General features: G+C 30.6%; 1 protein-coding gene across 4 annotated transcripts in view; it reads right to left on the bottom strand.

The window, feature by feature from the left end:
- LOC119602417 overlaps positions 1-22007 on the bottom strand; it is a 245712-nt gene that overhangs the window by 215121 nt on the left and 8584 nt on the right. For 2 of the 4 annotated variants that reach the window (XM_037953927.1, XM_037953928.1), the window contains exon 1: positions 14165-14464. The exons of the other annotated variants lie outside the window; for them this stretch is intronic. In XM_037953927.1, coding sequence (XP_037809855.1) covers positions 14165-14300 — 136 coding nt within the window. In that variant the 5' untranslated portion in view covers positions 14301-14464. Of the gene's footprint in view, positions 1-14164; positions 14465-22007 lie in introns of those variants that run through there. 4 annotated transcript variants of the gene reach the window in all.

The raw sequence follows: 22007 nt of genomic DNA, 5'->3' as shown, positions 1-22007 counted from the left end.
TGGTTAAAAGCAGTATACCCGACAAAGACCTAAAATTTAAGCAGCATGCTTATGTAAAGGGACGATCGGTGAAACCGCTTTAAACGAAGTTGTCCACTACAAAGGTGAATCTTTCGATAGCAAACTGTATACACTGGCGGTATGCATTGACATCGAAGGCGCTTTCAATAACGTGCACACTGATACCCTTATCCAATCCCTAGACCAGTTTTATGTTGACCGAGTGCTCCGTAACTGGATCAACTACATGCTAAGGAACAGATAGATAAGCTGCGAGATGTACGATATAACTATCAGGAAAAAGGTATTTCGCGGTATACCACAGGGTGGCATTTTGTTACCTTTACTCTGGGTTACCACGATTAATAGCCTCCTAAGGACCCTAACCGAGAAAGGACTTAGACCTGTTTGCTATTCAGACGATGTCGTAATACTTTTAAAGGGAAAGGATCCAAATTACTTGTGTAGAAGAGCTGAGAAGGCTCTGAATACGGTCTTGAGCTGGGCTCAACCGAGAGGCCTCAATATTAACCCGGCGAAGACGGAAATCTGTCTTTTTACAAGAAAGACAAAAATTTCTACATATACTGAACCTTGCTTCCTGGGCAAGAAGATATCGGTGACAGACAAAGTTAAGTACTTAGGTGTAATACTTGACCGGAAATTGGAATATGGAGACACCACATAGAGGATAGAATCAAGAAGGCACATCGGTGCTGGGCGATATGTAGGAGAACCTTAGGCATGAAATGGGGTCTTAGTCCTACTATGACAAATTGGCTTTATAAAAGTGTAATTAGACCAATTCTAGCTTATGCTTCAATAATCTGGTGGACTGCTTTGGACAAAAAGTGTAATATCAAACTACTACAGCGAGTTCAGTGTACATGCTGCTTGGGTATAAGTGGTGCCATGTGTACTACTTCATACAAGGCTCTGGAAACGTTGCGAGATATTCCACCCATTGAAACATATATATGATATGAGGCGGCGCTTAAAGCCGAACGGCTCTTTACTTTGGGCGAACTGACCAAAAACGGACACATTGGAAGGTTATACACATTCATCGGACGTGCCTGATCGCATACCAGACACAGAATATGTCGGAAACTTTGAAACGCTAATCCCAGATAGAATGTCTTGGTCAAGCGGAACATTAGAGCAAATACCAGTAGGAATCCGTTGCTACACGGATGGCTCTAAATTAGGGGACAAAGTGGGCATGGGGTTCTATATTGAAGACCCAGAAACAGAAATATACCACCGTTTACCTAATCATAACACAAGCTTCCAGGCAGAAGTACGAGCAATAACGGAATGTGTAAATTGGATTAGAATAAATATGGCGCCCACAAGGCTTAATATATTTACCGACAGCCAAAAGGCAATTAGGGCAATATCAGGTGATAGAACTAAATCTAAGACCGTGTTGGATTGTAAGAAAGCTTTAACTGAATACTCTCCCAGAGGTAAGGTTCACATCATATGGGTACCAGGCCACTCGGGAGTAGTCGGCAACGACAGGGCGAATGTAATAGCTTTAAAGGGAAGGGAGCTCGATGTAGTTAACTTGACAAACGCAAAACCATTCGACGCAACAAAAGCTGAATTAAAAATATGGATGAGAGAATCCCATAAGGCCTCTTCTGAACAGGAAAAATAATACATTTAGTGAACAATTTTTTTTTTCATCAATTGGAGCACACAACAGGCCCGATAGTGGCCTAGGTGTATATCTTCGGGTTTGATGTAGTATACATCCTCCTATCAACCTAACCTAACCTAATTGGTTTTTAATACAAACAAACTAATTCATTTAATTAATAAATTAATAAAACTTTGCTTTGCTACCCTAAAAGCAATATGTATAAATAAAAAACCCACTTAACGATTTTGAAGATTCTATCTACAAAAGTTTTCCAGATTTATAATATGTTACATATGAGAGATGTCAAGCAAATTATTGCAAGTTTGCCAGTTTCAATCTATCACCAATTTCTATCTATCTATGGAAAATTTGAATAATATAAGAGTTTCCAAGATACACGAAATTTTGTATTTAATTCATATATGTTGTGCCAAGCCACTTACTTATTTAAAATTTCTTCGCTATACTCGTATTTTTACGCCAGTAATGAGCATTAAAGTAATTTTCTGAAGGGGACCTTATATAGGGGATAGTGTCAATTATGGACCGATCCTTATAAAATTTTACAAAGCTATTTAGGTTCCTATAAAATATGTTCATGTCGAATTTCATCGCTATACATGCTTCTTTTAGACAGTTTTGAGCGTTAAAGTCATTTTCTGAAGGGGACCTTATATGGTGGATAGGATCAATTATGGACCGATTCTTATAAAATTTTACAAAGCGATTTAGGTTCCTATAAAATATGTTCATGTCGAATTTCATCGCTATTCATGCTTCTTTTAGACCGTTATAGGATCAATTATGGACCGATCCTTATAAAATTTTACAATGACATAAATTTCATCGCTATAGATGCTTATTTTAGACAGTTATGAGCATTAGAGTCATTTTCTGAAGGGGACCTTATGTGGGAGATAGGGCCAATTATGGGCCGATCCTTATAAAATTTTACAAAGCGATTTAAGTTTCTATAGGATATGTTTATGTCGAATTTCATCGCTATAGATCCTTCTCTTAGACAGTTATGAGCGTTAAAGTCATTTTCTGAATAGGACCTTATATTGGGGTAGGGTCAATTATGAACCGATCCTTATAAAATTTTACAAAGATATTGAGGTTCCTATAACATATCTTCATGCTGAATTTCATCACTATAGCTGCTTCTTTTAGTCAGTTATGAGCGTTAAAGTCATTTTCTGAATGGAACCTTATATGGGGGCTAGGCGAAATCGTGGACCGGTATTGCCCATTTTCAATACCAAACAAACTGCATTGCTAGTTATTTCCGTTTGGACTCTATCGTGTTTTCAACAGACAGACGACAGACGGACGGACATGGCTAGATCGTCTTAGAATTTAATAAGGATCCACAATATATATAATTTTATGGGTCTTGGATGAATATTTCTATGTGTTACAAACGGAATGACAAAAACAATCTTTTTGATGGCGGGTATAAAAAAGGATCTGGTAAGATACATAAGTTTCATTTCATTGCGCGGTTCCAAAAATGTTAATTATTTGTAGAAAATGTAAAAATGGATCTGACCGTTTAAACTATGGTGGCATATGTATTGGGCATAAATTTAACATGGTGAGGAACTACAAGAGAGGAAGCGAATCATATTTTTATTGCTTCCCAGCAAAAACTCGGTAATGGGTTGTACTTCCATAACCACTTACTTTTCAATGACTACTACTTGCCGTATGCATTAATTAGATGTACTCTAGTAATGACTTCTTATAATCTGATATAGAAGTACTTTATTTTCGGCTTTGTCATTTTGTTTGCACAATTTATTTAATTACGTGGTAAGAATTGTCTTTCCAAAACAGAAACAAAATTAAATTTGTGTGTGAAAACCATTATTTTACGCGCAATAAAATAGCTAAGCAGTGGTGCAGTGAGTAGAACATTTGACTAAATTTTATTTTTGTTCATTTCGTTTAAGGATTAATGCGTTCCAAAATGCAACTCTTACAATTGGATGGATTGATCATACAATTTATGAGGAACTACAAAATTATTATAGAATCCAAGGTTTTCAGATTTTTGGAAGTGTACCAGTCTACTTTTTGAAGATTAATAAATATTTCCTGAAAATTATCATATTGTAAGGTAATACTTTTAATTTTTTGATTTATTACATTTTTTAAATTATTTGTTAAATTAATTATTTTTTTATTTTATTTAATGTTGGCGAGTGAACAAAAAGAATATGAGAAAACTCATCATCTAGAAGATGAGTTTTCTCATCTTCAAAAAAACTTTTTTGGGAAATATTCTAATTAATAAATTTTATTTATATTTATAATTCCTCGAATAGAAGTTTCTGTCCTTACAAGTAGGATAGCGTAAATCTATTCTCAGCTATGCTTTATTTTTTTGTATTTCGTTTAAAAACCCAAATTTTTATTTATTCCAGTCTTGTAGTAAATGCGTTATATGTTTGTACTTGTTTAGTTGTATCTTAACACTAAATAAGAGCAATATAATTCTATTGTTAAGCCTTTTAAACCCTCTAATTGGTTTTTAGTTTAAATATGTATGTAGATAAAAACCTAATGTTTATTTTACTTTATATTACAGTTGTTGTTTGTGTATATTAACTAAATTAGGTACATGTTACACTTCACACCCATTTAACATTATTGATGTATTCGTCAAGTTTTAAATTTTAGATAAATCTAGAAAAATCATAAGTTCAATTAATTTATAATTAATAATTATAAAATTTCCATTTATATTTGAAGCTATAGCACTTGTATTTAATAAAAAAGTAAAATAAGAGTAATCGGCTATATATTAGGTTTGTTTGCGTAATTTTCAATAATACGTCAATATTTGGTGATCTGGATTAAAGGATAAAAATGATTTTTATCATATTTCTTGCAAATAAACCATATCGTCCCTGTTTTGAATATTAGTACTATGTAGATTTTAACAAAGTTTTCAGAATAACAAAAAAACACTTTAATTTAGCTGTTTTTTTGATATATGACGTTGCTTTAGAAAAATATGACTCTTCGCGGATTCGTTAACTAATATAATTAATACGTATTTTGAAAAATCACAAAATTTTTAACGCGCTTTAGCGCAATTCAAAAAAAAACTCCACATAGAACTGTTTGGAAACAGTTTTTATATTGAAAAGTTTTTCCTATTTTATGGACAGATTTGAAGATTTCTTTCGAAATATGGGTTAATATATTTTATGGGGTATATTTGACCAATTACAATACCATGTAGCGGATGTTAGCATTACATCCATAACTTCAGCGATATTTACCTATTTAAAGGTAATCATCCATATTCGCAGACAAATTGGCTAAAATTGAGAATTTAACAAGAAAATATAAAAACTCGTTTTCAGCATTATCTAGAAAATCTAAATAAATAAAGTCATGAGTATCAAATCTTAGCATATATCGCGATTATTGTTCGTCTCACGATTTTAGATGTTATTACAACTTTGGTAGGTACTACAATTTCCAATATTTTAGCAAAGATTATTTTCGCGGATCATCAGTTGTTGATATGCAAATTTGGTATCATATAAAAGGACTTTGATTGACGATTTCAATGCCATAACACAATTTTGTATACGACTGCTAAATTGTTGCAAATGTTGTAATTTTTCTGAAATTTTTTGGATTTTTCAAATTGTTATTAGAATGATTTAATGTAATTTATTGAAATTATTACATTATAAACCTCACGGTTTTTCAGTTTTTTGAAATTCGATATGTTTAGTATTTTATTTAAAAATTTTAAATCCTATTTTACCCCCGTATTGTTCTAGCTATATTTATCTAAAGTATTTAATATGTATATCAGTATAAGCGCAATCTTATTAGCTTTACGTTGGTATATAACATTTTTCTGTTTAACTAAAATATTAACATAATTTATTCTAAAAATGTACTTGTTTGTTACGCTTGCTTTGATGATAACGGTGTATATGTTATTTTGCAATGTTTTGGTAGCGTACATAGGCTTCGATAAATTCAAATAAAATTCGATCTATATTGAATTTTGACAAATGGAAAAACTCGCTTCGATAATCTATTGAGGATTATTATGCATTAATTTCAACGAATTATATTAAATTCATCTGTGTTAAAATCTAAAAAAAATCTGAACATTTTCCGAAAATTTTGAAAATTTCAATTATTTTTGCTATTACACACAAATTTTTTATATGCCATTGAAAGCGTCGCTCAAGGACCTTTCCTATGATACCAAAATTTCATATCTTTCCTTTGGAACAAATATGAAAAAAATCATAAAAACTCCAAAAAAGACCCTTTTATCCTTTGATCCAGCTCACCAAATATTGACGACAATTTTTGAGAAACGGTATCTTAAAATCAATTAAACTTTCATTTTAGTTGGGAACATTGACACCTTATTTTTCCTCCATACAAACGGAGCAACCCTAATGTACATATGTGAATTATTGACCTTCAAGTCATTTTCAGAAGGGGACTCAAATGATACCCGATCATTACGAAAATCGGCACTATTATTTAGAATAATATATAAGAGCAATAATCAAAGTTTTTAATTCCTTTGAAATTAAACTAAATTGTTAATAACTTTGGTAAGAGTAAAATGTCAAACAAATTATTACAGGATTATATACACAAGACTTCCAGTCCAAAAATTGCAAAATTGTAAAACTCTAGGTCTTCATTTCTAAACGTAATTGGTTTTGAAAGTTTACAAAATTAAAAAAAAACGTGTGTCACTAACTAATTTTTTCACCTTCTTTTTATTTTTTGGTCCATAGCTTTAAACTTTTGGACACTATTCGTTATAGTGCTAACTAAAGACACTTAGGAGATAAATTCTTTACAAGTTTATCCGTGTAATATCACTTTACGTATTAGAACTTGGATGTAGAAATTTGTCACCAGGTTTTTTCCAATTTTGAATTTTTGACAGTTTTTTTGACCGGGCGCTGACGCCCCTTCATAAATTACAAAAATTGGGACAACAGTCGTTAGCTAATGTATTTATACACAGTATATACCATATCTCGTTAATGTGCCCTGAATATGAGATCGGTACGACAGCTACAAAAGTTGGAAAACATGAACGTAATTTTTTTAAAATATCGGTTTTTGGCGCGGCACTTTCGCACTTATATAGGAATAATTTGAATTATTGCGTAAATTGAGTTTTTTGTTATTTTGAAATATAAAATCGGAGGAGCATGCAAAAATATTCGAATGCAAAAATTTTATGAACTTTTTAAAAAATTTGCAAAATTTCATTTTTTATTTTTGCGATTTTATATATCAAACATCGACTTATACAAACATTTAATGAATAGACATGAAGATAATTACAAACACAATGGTTTGGGATCATAAACGTATTTAAAATGTCCTTGTAAGCTACAAAGATGTCACTTTTATCTAAACACATTTTGCCCAGGCACATCACGGATGATGCTCAAAATTCGTCAAAATTATCACCATTTGCAAGTTTTCTTAATACTTTAATGTAACACTGGGGCGCATCAAAAAAGCTAAATAATTGCAGTTTTTGTGGGCCAAATAAAATGTACCTAGCATCAAAAAGCATCGCTCTATAAATATTTAATTCCTTCAAACTATAATTTTTTTAATTGCATTCCCTTATAAATCAAGCTCGTAGAATTCAAATATTAACAGTTTTTTTCTTAAATTTTACTAATTCGCGATTTTTCAAAAACTATAAGCAACAAGTTAAAAAATTACTGAAATGAAATTTTTTACTGTGTATTTTTAAAATTTTTTTAAAATAAATCTTATTGTATGTATTTAATGCGCTAAATTAGAATTATTTTTACAATTATGTGCAATTTTTTTTAAATATTACATATATAAATACTATTTTTAAGAATTTTTTTAAATATTTAAATGAAAACCGCTATAACTTTTGCGCCCATCGATCAAAATGATTAACGCGAACGGATTCATCACGTATTAAGGTCTGTTTATATTCACACAAAATATTTTGAATGTGCCATCAAAAAAATTTTTTTAACTCTAAAATGAAAAAACTTTGATAATTGCTCATAACTATTTATATAAATAAAAATTAATGTGTGTTTGTTTGTTTGTTTGGACTTCATAGACTGCTAAACGGCTAGAGCCATTTTCACATTGCGAGGTGCCACGCCCACATAAAAAATAAGTATTAAATATATCATCACAGTCAAAAACTGCAACTGATAGAGTCCTCAAAATTTGGCATCCCTATTGACATATAGGGACAAAGTAGGCCGCCTAGATATTGTGGGCATGGTACCTCCCATATAACGTGTATCTGAGAAAATATAACAGCTCGAGTCCTCAAATTTTTTCGAATCTACTTTACTATATACAGTTGAGGTAATGGCTGGAATTTTTTGATAGTGCTAGTGTTAATTAGGCCGAAAGATGAACCCAACTGATTTTGGGTCAAATCGGTCGGTGATTTCGCCTAGCCCCCATACAAATTCCTCTCGAAATTGCACTTATTTACACAAAATTATGGTAATTATACAACAATCAAGATGAAATTTAGCATGGATCAGTTCTGTGTACTAAGAAATCATGGTGTAAAGTTTGGTGAAAATCAGATCACATTTGTCCCCTAGTCCCCATATAAAGTCCACTTCAAAATTCACGTTTACGCTTATATATGGCTTAAAAACATCGGTATCAATAATGTTAATCTAAATCATACTACCAAATTTTATTATTGTCAGTGCATTAAGAAAATATGTTTAGCAATAATAACACTATGCGACAAAAATAAATACCTGGGAAGAGATACTATTTTTCTGAATGATGGATCAGAGTAGAACAAGAATCTGTTTTTGAAATTTCCCAAACACTAAAATTTTGAGATACGGTTAAAAAAATCGGTTTTCATATCTTCAAGCTCTTAAAAGTCAGTAACTTAGTTGAATCTCAACCGATTTTATGTTTCTCAACGGATTTAGAAAGCAGAAACTGAGGCCTTTATAATGACATATATATATTTAAGTAACTTAGAAAAATATTTGTGTCTTTCATCGGCAAACATGTTTTTGATTTTATTTTTGCACCGTTTTTAATGTTTGGAGATGTTTTTTCAAAGTATTTTATATAGGAACCGTACTATTTATTAATTAATTATAAGCCCATGTTTATTTAAGAGTAAAACGCAACTTTGGTTTTAGTAATTGACAACGTTATTGATATTTTTCTTAATACAAAATTGTTCAAAAACAGATTTTCTGAAAGATGTTTTATATGAGGAATAAGGTTAAATAGGGGCCGATCATCATTAAATTTGCTGGAACTGTTTATGTTTACATAAAAGTTATTTATGGTGAATTACATCGTGATATTAACAAAATTAAGATAATTATGTAATTAAAATTCTTTTTTGAAGGGGGATTTGTATGGGGGCTAGGGTCAAATAATGTCCGATCAATACAAAAATCGATATAAATGAGTTTTAAATAATCCGTAGTGATACTGCTGATTCTTTAAATAATATGGACTTATTTAACCCTAGTCCCCATACAAACCCTTCTTCTGAGAATGATTTGAATTCCATAATTCTCCTTTTAATATCAATATCACGATGAAATTCAGCATAAATAACTTTTATATAAACATAAATCCTTCACCCAATTTTATGAAGATCGGCTCACATTTAGCCCTATCCCCCATATAAAGCATCCTTCAGAAAATAAGTTTTTGAACAATTTCGTATTAAGAAAAAGATGAATAATGTCGTCAATTGTTAACAGATTTTAAAAAACAAAGTTACGCTTTACTCATGAACAGACATAGTTTTCTAATACATTTATAAACAGTACGGTTCTTATATAAAATACTTTGAAAAAACATCTCCAAACTTGAAAAACGATGCAAAACTAAAATCAACAAGTTAGAATGCTATATTCGGCTATGCCGAATCTTAAATATCCTCCACCTGCAAGGTACTTTTTATTGAAACCCAATATATTTAAAGTTATAGGGCCGGATTTATAGTTTATTCTAAGGAAAGAAATTTTACATACATAAGTACGTACTTTAGTACTAAAGTACTTTATTTACCTTATGGAGAACTGTGAAACCCGTAATTAAGATACTATTTATCATTTAGTAATTTCTTTATGTATGTGTGTAAGTAACTAAATTGGTTAGGTCCAGAAACATTTTTATTGAGTGATTTACAGATACCGACCTTTTATTTTATAACCTATTATGTGCCGATCCTGCCGATACTAAAAAATTTCGTATTACTAACCCAATAATGGGTAAATTCGAAAAAAAATAAGCAGAATGATTTATCTATACACGGAACATACTTATGTCGAGTTTAATCCGTCTATTTTAGGGACAGAAGGAAAACTAAGAGTACGTATTCTGTCTAGGCGTTTGGCTCTTTATTAGTCAAATAGGGTGGGAAAAGTGAACTCCAATTGGGACAACACCAAGCCAACCCTTTTGTTTGTCATAAATACATTTATGTCGAATTTTATTCCGATAACTTTGATTGTTAATGAAATTGTGCTTATAAGTAATCTCGGAAATGGACCTTATATGGGAGCTATAACCTATTATGAACCGATGTGTAAAATTTTCGCTGAATGATTTATATATACATAAAACAAATGGAAATCGAATTTTAGGCCGATAGCTTTATTAATTAATGAAATATGTACGTTTAAATGATTTTCGAAAGTGGACCTTATATGGCAGTTATGATCAATTGTGGACCGAGTTTTACCCCGATAGCTTTATTTATCAATGAATGAATTAAGCTCGTTTAAGTGATTTTCGGAGGTGGACCTTATATGGGAGCAATGACCAATTATGGACCATCCAAAAACAAAAAATTCGTAAAGTAATTCATATATACACAAAACATATTCATGTCGAATTTTATCCCGATAGCTTTATTGATCAATGAATGAATTAAGCTCGTTTAAGTTATTTTCTGATGTGGACTTTATATGGGAGCTAATACCAATTGTGGACAAAACAAAACATATTCAAGCCAAGTTCTACCATGATAGCTTTATTTATCAATTAATTATGCGCGTTTAATTGATTTTCGAATATGGACCTTATATGGGAGCTACAATCAATTATAGTCCGATCCGGAAGAAATTTCGTAGATTAATTCATATATAAGACATTCATGTCGAATTTTATCCAGATAGCTTTACTTAGCGATAAATTATGCGCATTTAAGTGATTTTCGGGTGTGGACCTTATAAGGGAGCTATGACCAATAATGGACCGATCGGGAAAACATTTCGTAGACTAATTTATATATAGACAAAACACATTCATGTCGAATTTTATGATTTATTTATCTATGAATTAAGCTCGTTAAAGTGATTTTCGGATGTGGACCTTATATGGGAGCTATGACCAAATATGGACCTATCCGGAAAAATTCTGTAGAGTGATATATATATATACACAAAGCATACTCATGTTGAATTTTTCCCGATAGCTTTATTTATCAATAAAATATGTGCATTTAAGTGATTTTTGAAAGTGGACCTTATATGGGAGCTATGATCAATTGTGGACCGATATAGATCTAAGTCGGTAGTTATTCCTGATCACATGTACATGTGATTGATATGTACAAAATTTTGTGTTGATACCGATATATTTGAAGAAGTTATTAACGATAAATACATTTCCGGGAATATGTATCTTTGTATGGTGCTATGGGAAATTTTGGATCGAATGTTACAATATATAAAATATACACATAAGATATAGCACTCTTATGCTATACGCACAATTGGAACGAACGACGAATTTTTCGGAACGAATTTTCGTCGCCAGATATAGAACACTCTAAAGTTTATGAAAATACACACAACCAGTGCATATGACGAAATTCGTCGTACGTAACGAACTGTGCGATAGGTTTATTTCTTTTTTATACGCAGACGAACGACGAATAAATTGGTTTAGAGTGACCGTTTTTATTTCTGATTTTAATTTATTTTTGTTCTAAAAGCATTTTCTTGTATATTTATCTGTATATAAATTAAATGTATACTGTTCTTATTAATATAATTATCTTTAAATATAAAAATGAGGAAATATTCCAAAATATTTTTTTTATTTCTGATTAATAATATTTGGATAGTAAATATGGTCACCCCAACCAGTATGTAAACAAAAATTTTTTATTTGAAAATTAAGAAATTTAAATAATAATTTGTTTGTGATCTAAAACCAAAATAGTGCAATTTTTCTGCAGAATATGCAGTTAAAAATAAAAACAAAGAAAAGCAGAGAATTGAAAGCAAATTTCGCAGTGCGTAAAATTTTATTGTGCTCCAATCGACGAATTTACGCAACAATCTTTTGTGGAATCGTTCGTCGTGCTAAGCGAAATTGTGCGTATACCATTACTTGTTAATTTTATTAATATTTAATTTATTTCCAATATATCGGCCAACTTTGGTGGTCATTTCATATTTTTGTCATCTAACTATTAATTTACGCTGAAATCGAGAAGTAGTAATACAGCGGTCATGTAGGAAAAGAAAACGTAAGTTATCATTTGATATTAGGGCTACATTAAGAAATTGAAGAACATAATATTTTGTTCCGATAAGTTATTGAAATTTAAACATTCGATGTGGACCGAAAAAATAGGTTGAAAATGCTAAAAACCATATAAAATTTTATTTTAATTTATTTTCAGCTTTTTATACCCTCTAAACTAAATCTAAACTTTATGCACATCCGTTGTCTAAAAGTTAATAAGCGTGGTAAGCTCAAAATGCGTTGCCAATAGTTTTCTTACCACGTTTGTTAACATTTAGACAACGGATGTGCATAAAGTTTAGATTGCGACAACGAATTGTTACAATGTTGACAAAGTTGCGTGGTCTATATTACATGTTGTTGTTGTATGGTTGTATATACTTGACACTCGATGTTGTTGAAAAATTTGGTATTAATTTGGTACCAGGCGTGTTTATTTATTTTCTTTCTGTGTATATATAACTTTGACATTCCGTGTGTAACACCAAGATTCATCTGAGACCCAACAAAGTATATATATTCTTGGTCCTTATGAAATTCTGAGTCGATTTAGCTATGTCCGTCAGTCTGTATAAAACACGCTCACGTAAAAACGAAGCGAAATAAATTATTAAAATTTGGCCAGAATATTCGCTAAAAAATATTCCCTAATCAAAATTTAAAATAACTCCGAAAAAATAAGCATTATTTTATGCAATATAATTACAGTACATATTTCCGGAAAATTAGATTATTGTTAATAACTTCCGTCAGAATGTTGATATCTTCACAAAAATTCTGTGTCAATAGAATTCATATAGAGAAAAAATTCTCTGCATTGGTCCATAATTGGACATAGCTTCCATACAAGATCCACTCCCGACAATCACTTAAACGCGCATAACTCATTACTAAATTAAGATATCCATATAAAATTTGGTATTGCTCTACAGAAATATTTCTGTGAAATTATATAAATATATAAATGCACATTACACATTACCAAATAAAGCTATTGATACAAAATTTTGCACAAATATTAGTTTTGTATACAAAAATTATATTTTAGGATTTTTTCACGATCGGTTCATAATATGGGTGCGATCGGTCCCATACAAGGTTCCTCTCCGAAAATCTCTTAAACACACATTATTTATTACTAAATTACGATATAAGTACAAAATTTGACTGAAATATCGCTTTATATACAGAAATGTTACTTACAGATTTTTTACGATCGGTCCATAATTGGCCATATCCCCATTCTAGGTCCTGCCCCGAAAATTTGAATTTCCTTAAATCTTTCACAGAAATTATTAAATATCGCTAATGCATATCTTATGGCGCTTTAAAAATATAAAAGAAAATGGCGTTTGTAATGTTCAATAAATCTTGCAATTGTAACAGATTTAAGCTGATTAAATCTTGGGGATTTTCTATTTAAGACATGAGAAATCTTATTTCTACAAATATTTGGTCAATTTAAAAAGTATTAATATAAAAGTAGCTGGTGGAGGGTATTTAAGATTCGGCTTAGCCGAATATAGTACTCTTACTTGTTAATTTTAGTGTTACTTTAAAAATAATTCGCATTTATATATCTAAATAGTTTTTAAATGTGTTATTTTATATATTTTCATAAAAATTACATGACGATAACTTTTATTTAACTATCAGAAGATTATTTCTAACTGGTGGATTATCTAGCAATTTCGATTTTTTATCTTATGAAGGAATTGCTTTCGTTTTGTATAGAGGTATTGCTATAGATGTACAAACTCTCCCAAATGGTGGATCTTCCGAAATACGAATATGACTATTGCCGCAATAAATTTTTTATTCTAAGCAATACAAAATCAGGAGGATATTAACACTTGCTTGTAGGGTTTATAAGTATGTATAAAATAACGTAACGCCAAGGGATTTTTTTAGTATTTGAATTATTGAAATATTTGTGGACATAATAATACATACCAGATTGTGTTACCGGCAATTCTGTTTTATTTTCTGATCCATAGTATAGCAAGTTATCCAGTTTTAAGTATTTGGTTGAAATAAAAAACTCGAAAATATTTTGGTTTTTTCTCAACAGTGAATTTTCAAGCCACATGGATGTACTAATTACGAGTATGTAATGAGATTTGAATATGTGACTAGCACTATATGCATTCTAATCAATAATAACTTGGTCCATTACTAATTAACGGTAGTTTCAATTTCACATTCACATCAAAAGTCACTAAAAGTTTACTAAATTACTTAGTAAACGCGCACTTATTCAAAAATTGAATGTCATTCATTTTGATAAATATGTTAAAAAAATTATACAAATACAATAAATATTTTATTATTTCGTTTTGTTCGTTTGTAATGTATGTATATTTGGGTACATATAATGTTAAATATTACTATTATATTTTCCACTTGAATATGTTTGTTTAGTTAAATGCGATATTTTACTCGTACTTGAATTGTGTGAACGCGGTTAATCATTATGAAAGTTCGTAGAGAAATAAACAAGTGCTGGAGTAGGAGTCACAAGTTAAATAAATATTCAGCCGTTGGTAATTACAAATACATGTATTTCATATTGTATATGTATTTATATTGAGAGAATGAGCACATTTGTTGAGAACTTAATGTACAGAGACAGGTGGTAAACAATAATCTTGTAGTGAAAACATGAGAATGACAGATAAAAATTCAGTAACAATATAAAACGAAAGATGCCAGATTTATTTCATCGTTTTAATTGTTTACACATTTTGTTCAAGAACATCTTGCACTCAAAACTCTACAAATACAGCAAAGTATATACCAAGGCGAATTCACATGTGGTGGTGTTTGTTATTCAATCAGCTAATATTTTTGTTCGTTCGCCTGATTCTCGCAGTCGTGATCGAAATGAGTTTCGATAGTGCGTAATTATCTCATGATGTTACTCGAAACAAAATGAGTTGTTGCTTCAGTGTTGTAAAAAACTTTCATAATATGTTTTACAATACTGAACGAAATGTTAACAAAACTCATATGTTTCATTAAAAATCAAAAATTTAAAGCAAAATTAAAAAAAAAAAAAAAACATTAAAATATAAATATGGAGTTTAATTGCAGCGAGGAGTATTTTATGCGAAATATAATATTCCAAGTGATATGTAAATACAACAAATGGATGTTTGTTTAGTTATTAACTTTTATTTATTTGGCAGATATTGGCTGTATTGATTGGACCCATTTTGGATTATAGGTATGGTGACCAGAAGTTCTGTATTCTACAGAACAGTACTGTAATACTGTTCTGTATAAATTATTCTTTACTAAAAAAACTTGAACATGTTCTGTATTTTATTTAGTGTTCTGTATTTGTTCAGTATTTCGTTATTTTTTCAGTTTCATTTAAAAACGCATAAGAAATACATTAATATTAAAAAATTCTAACATAAATATAGGTAATACAGTTTTTTTCAACTATAAACATTTATCAGCACTGATAAGTAGAAAGTATTTGTCTTATTTTTGTACTTTATTAATTAAAAAGCTATACCCAGTGTGCTTCGTTACCCTGATCGTATATCTGCAATATCAAAAAGTCGCCTTTTAGAGATTTCATGTTTCTAGGTTCAATATAATACAAAATTCAAAAGATACCTTTTGAAGAACGAAAAAGTTTAATTTAATAGAAAACTCAACAAGTAAGAGTGCTATATTCGGCTATGCCGAATCTAACATATCCACCACCAAACCGTATGCCGTAAAAGGAATGCTCTCCTATAAACATCAGGGTGATATCAAATTTACTGATAGAACCTTATATGAGAGGTAGAGTAAATTATTGACCCTTTTTATAAAATGTTTCATAATTTTTTTAGACCGATTTTGGTTCATATAAAACATGTTTTCATCAAATATCAGTTCCCGACACTTTCCGGTAGGAAGATTTACGTTCCTATAAAAGTTTCTTAGCTTTTGGCTCGTAAAAAATTTAATCTCTACACTCGTATTTGTAAGCCAGTAATGGGCGTTAAAGTATTTATCTGGAGGGGACCTTATATGGGGGTAGGGTCAATTATGGACCGATACACATAAAATTTGCTAGAGAGATTTTGACTCGCATGGGACTTATGTGTGTCGAATTTCATCGCTATATTCGTATTTTGAAACCAGTTATGAGCAATAAAGTCATTTTTTGAAGGGGACATTATATGGGGGTAGGGTCAATTATGGACCGATCCGTATAAAATTTGATAGAGACTTACATGAAACTTAATTGTGTCGAATTCCATCGCTATATTCTTATTTTTAAGCCAGTAATGAGCGTTATAGTGATTTTCCGAAGGGGACCTTATAATGGGGGGTAGGGTCAATTAGGGAAGATTTTGGATCATATGAATCTTATTTATGTCGAATTTCATCACTATAGTCGCACTTTTAAAACAGATATGCCCGTTAAAGCTGATTTTCGGGGGTCCACTTGTATGGGGGCTATCCGAAAACGTTGACCGATATTGCCTATTTTCAATACCAAACAAACCTTATCTATCAACCCTCTAGCTCATTCCGTTCGGACTCTATCGTGCTTTCAACAGACGGACATGGCTAGATCGTCTTAGAATTTAATAACGACCTTTTTATGGGTCTATGACAAATATTTCTATGTGTTACAAACGGAATGACAAAATCAATATACCCCCCATCTTTTTTTGATGATGGGTATAAAAAGTACCAGTCGAAGGACAAAAAAGTACAAAAAGGTTCCTTTTATAGATTTTCATTTACTCCGGACTCTACATGCTTAATTTCATGTTTCTAGGTTCAATATTATAGAAAACTCAAAAAGTACCAGTTAAAGAAAGAAAAGGTAGCAAAAAGCCCCAATTTATACGATCTCATTTACTCCGGGCTCTACATGCTTAATTTCTTGTTTCTAAGACCAGTCGAAGGTCCGGTCATTCACTCCGGTCTCTACATGCTTAATTTCATATTTCTAAGTTCAATACTATATAAACCTCAAAAGTAAAAAAAAATAAAAAGAACGAAAAGGTAGCAAAAAGTCCCATTTTAACGATCTCATTTACTCCGGGCTCTACACGCTTAATTTCTTGTTTCTAGGTTCATTATTATAGAAAATTAAAAAAATACAATTTAAAAAACGAAAAAGTAACAAAATTTTCCCTTTTATAGATTCTCATTAACTTCGGGCTCCACATGCTTAATTTCGTGTTTCCAGGATCAATATTATAAAAAACTCAAAAAGTACCAGTTAAAAAACTAAAAAGTACCAAAAATATTCCTTTGTGCTGGAGTTCCAAGTAATACCCCATTGGCATATTTAGTGTTAATAAAATTTCTCCTATTTTATTATAATGGGGTCAATGAGTTTGAATAAAATCAATTTTCCCTTTTTTAAACCTTTTGGTACCTTTTTCTCCCTATTGAAATAATAAACATTTTATTCCGAAAAGTTGCAATATCATAGCGGGAGCCCATCATTAAGTACCCAGCGGTAAATGAAACAAAATACTAAGATAATATTCGATGACATCAGTATGACGTTCTAAGCGAGCAATCTAAGTACTTAGAGTGCAATGTATGCGTAATCCAACATATCATGCGCTTTAATTATAACACATACATTACGATTTAAGCAGAGAGTTAGCTGCCTTTTTGTTGTCATGTTGTTTTTTGTTTATATTTCTTAAAAAAAAAAAAAACAGAACTAAAGTACCGTTTTATTTTACTTTTGTATACTACATGAAAAGAAGAATCTTTTTGTTTCAGGTTAAAGTTGATCTTTTGTAAGTGACGTTGTGTTTTGTTAAAAAAGTTATTTTATTGTAAAAATTTAAAATAATTGTGGTGATCTAATTGTAGGCTTGCCAGGCGTACTGTTTTCAGCAGTACGCGTACTTCTTTTTAGTAACATAACCCCTAAAGAAGTACGCAAATGTACTTCTTTTTAGTATTTGTACTTCTTTTTTGAATTTTACCATAATTTTATAGATGTAATCCTGACCATAGACAAATAGTCTATAGAATCGCTATTTAAGGACTTCAAAGATAGTTTGAAAGTGGATTTACTAAGCTCAAAAAGACAAATTCGACTATAAGAGGTTTCGATGCATTTGTCATGCATAAAATAGTGCGTTTATTCAAAGTGCTTTATAGTTATTAAATTTTGATTAAGATATCACTGAAATCAAAGTTTTATTGAGACTGCAAATGTGAAGGACATGTTTGAATGTTAAAATGGTCCATAATGCTCCGTCGTGTACCTATTCGATAGCTTTATCCAGTCCCGCTGTGGAACGATTTTAAAAAAACTATACTGCCATTCTTATTTTTCTTAGCAGGGTGGCTAATTTTTGGAAAATGAAGTATCTAAGGATGTTGAAAAAATGACAAATTTGAATAACAGAGTAAAAGTTGTAACGTTTTTGTAACAGTTAACTGTAAAAATTCTCTATCTCTAGTTAGAGATAGAGAATTTTTATATTTTACTGGATATTTTTTCTCCATAATCATATGTTCACAACAAATGGTTGATATTTGAAAATGTAAACAAACCAAACGAAACAAAAATTTAGGGAATTTTACATTTTTTAGAGAAAATATATAAATTACTAGCAAACTAATATTTAAAAATGATTTGTAATTGGATTAATTTTATTGTCATAAATAAGTTTTATGTAAGTTTTTTGTGAAAAATCATAGCAACCAATGTAGCTTTTTTAGAACAATTTAATTAAATTTTTTTTGAAAATAATCAATTGTACTTTTTTTATTCAATTGTACTGCTTTTTTAATTACGATGTTCGTTTTTTGTTGATTTCAAATCTGCCAAGTCTATCTAAATGGCATAAACGGATTTAAAAATTGGGGTAAATTTACTTCATATATTCTAGTTTTAATACTGACAATTTCTTCTTGATTGTTTAGAGGATCTGTAAAGGGAGATGGCCGAAAGTTTCAAAAGAAAATTTATTTCATTTATCTTCGTTAAAATTGTTTAATTATATTTTTATTGAATTAACTATAATACATGTTTATTATTTGATTATCATTTTTAAATAAACTTGCATAATTTTAAAATAAATGTAAAAAAAATATATATTTTTTCTATAACAAAATCGGAAGACATGGTAGTTTGACTTACAAATGCAAATAGGACTGTAATCTACATATATACATACATACATTCTTATTTGCAAGCGTTTATAGGCGTCTCCTTAACTTCGCTTAGAACTCCACACATTATGTAAGTGAAATTTTAATTTGTCTTAATGATATTGTGGCTTACATTCTAAGCGAGAGCACATCGACGAGGCAGCCTAGGACACTTTTATGCTAAATCTAAGTGGAAGAATAAGTGAAAACATCACCACTGACTGCCACGAAATATCACTTAGATAAGCGATACAGATTATATAGTATTTTTACCGCTGGGTATTCATTCACATGTACAAATCAATACATAGGAAACAATGTTTTATGCAAAAAGTATCAAAAATAGGTAAAATTTTCAGCCCTTAAACGACCGTATATCCAAAAAATACTAGATTCGTATTTTTACTTTTTCGTTAAGTTATGAAGCTGTCAAAAATATCTTCTGTATGTTCACTGGTTTAAAAGATATATGGGGTGCAAAAAAGTACTAAAATACAGTTTTTAGCCGTTTATTCCCTAAAGGGACCGAATTTGAAAAAAGTACCAAACACCTGTCCGCTTATTTTTTAAATGAACGACAATAAGCTTTAAACTGTTTTTGTATCTTTTCTAGTTTAGGAGATATGAGATTACCGAATTTACCCGTTTTTATCCACCTCCTAAACATTCTAATTTAAACATACAAATTTGGGAGACCAATCTCCTGTCCAAATTTCAACTCTTTAGCTGCAACCGTTTAGGCTGTGCGATGATGAATCAGTCAGACAGTAACGTTAGAATTTTATGTATATAATGTATATAAATATAGAAGATAGACAGAAGATAATTTTTTATTTTTCTAACCATTTTTCTAACCATCAATATAATGTTTAAAACTTTATTAACAATTGAAATTTTGACGGTAAAAATAACCTGATTTAGACAATGGTGCTTAGTGTATTTTATTTTCTCCTGTTCTGTATTTTGCTGAAGAAAATGTGGTCACCGTAATTATAGGCATCTTTTATTGGTGGGTCACAAACATTTAATTTAGCAGCGATTTGTTCCCATCGTTGCACTGTAGTTCCAAATCAAAATCTAGGTGGACAAAATTAAAAATCTATATTTTCTGAATTTGGATAAAAAAAGGGTTTATCAAATGACGTTTCATGAGAGAATCGCGAAAAATTCAAATATTGGGTCATATTTATTCCCTACACTACTATAGTGGGGAGGGTATTATGCGTTTGTGCTGATATTTGTAACACCCAAAAATATTGGTCCTACACCTTCCTTAAAGTATACCAATCGACTCTGAGTCGATTAAGCTATGTCCGTGAATCTGTCTGTGTGTCCATATAAACCTTGTGCGCACGCTGCAATTTTCAAGATAATTTGATGAAATTTGGTACATACTCTTTTTTGAGCCAAGGACAAAGCCTATTAAAAAATGTTAAAATTGGCATATTATTTCGCCCAGCCCTCATACAATCGTACCCCACGAATACAGATTTAGAGCACATAATTACGTAAAATGTTATTGTATCTCTACAAAAATCGGCAATACTTAGTTTTATACAATTCAAAATGATACTGCATATTTTCGTAATGATCGGGAATCATTTGACCTTAGCCTCCATACAAAGTCCCCTTCAAAAAATGATTTGAAGGTCAAAATTCACTTATAAACACTAATATCACGAAATTCTGCTTAAATAATTTTAATGTAGACCTAAATCCCTCTATCCAAATTTGTAAGGATAGGCCCATATTAACTCTCTTTCAGAAAATTACTTTTTTTAACTTATGGTTTTTTATTTAAAATAATTAAAATTTTTACATACTACACACTGGTGTAGGGTATCATATGAACGGCCATGCCCTAATATACATTCTTACTTGTTTTGTTTAAAAATATGTTTAGTACTTAAATAAATAACAATTATTTTAGCACATAGAAATCAATATTTCAAAACATAAACATTGGAATAAGCTTTTATAAAATGTGAATTCTATATTTATGGAACCCTTTGTCTTATTTTAGTCATTTAAACTTGGATCTCAAATATATAATGACTATATTTATCTCTTAAAGAAACTTCCAAGGAATGTCTTCAATAAAATTATAACCGCCAACACCCGCCGGAATAGAGTTATTACCCTTTTGAAGTATTTAGTATTAACCTCTTGAGATTTGCCATTAAATTACCAAGAATTTATTTTGGCATAATTCATTTTTCACCTCATAAAAATTGGTAGAGAGATTTCGGTTCCTATAGAAATTATCAGTGTCGAATTTTATCTGCGTACTCGCATTTTTAAGCCAGTAATGAGCGTTAAAGTAATTTTCTGATGAGGACCTTAAATTGGGGATAGGGTCAATTATGGACCGATCCCCACAATATTTTATAGAGAGATGTTAGCTCATACAAAACTAGTTTATGTCGAATTCCATAGATCAAATAGTATTTTTAAGCCAGTACTGAATTTTAAAGTCATTTTCTGAAGGGGCCCTATATGGGTGTAGGGTCAATTATAGACCGATCATCGTAAAATTTTGTAGAACAATCATGGTTCGTACAAGTCATGTTTATATCGAATTTCATCGCTTTACTCGTTTTTAGGTCAGTATTGAGCGTTAAAATAATTTTCTGATGGGGACCTTATATGGGGG

This window comes from Lucilia sericata, unplaced genomic scaffold (genome assembly GCF_015586225.1).
Source record: "Lucilia sericata isolate MDLA Ls3-8-SP2 unplaced genomic scaffold, ASM1558622v1 Contig000229F_arrow, whole genome shotgun sequence".
NCBI lineage: Eukaryota > Metazoa > Arthropoda > Insecta > Diptera > Calliphoridae > Lucilia > Lucilia sericata.
The sequence above is the reverse complement of the archived record's forward strand: the minus strand, read 5'-3'. Positions and strand labels throughout refer to the sequence as shown.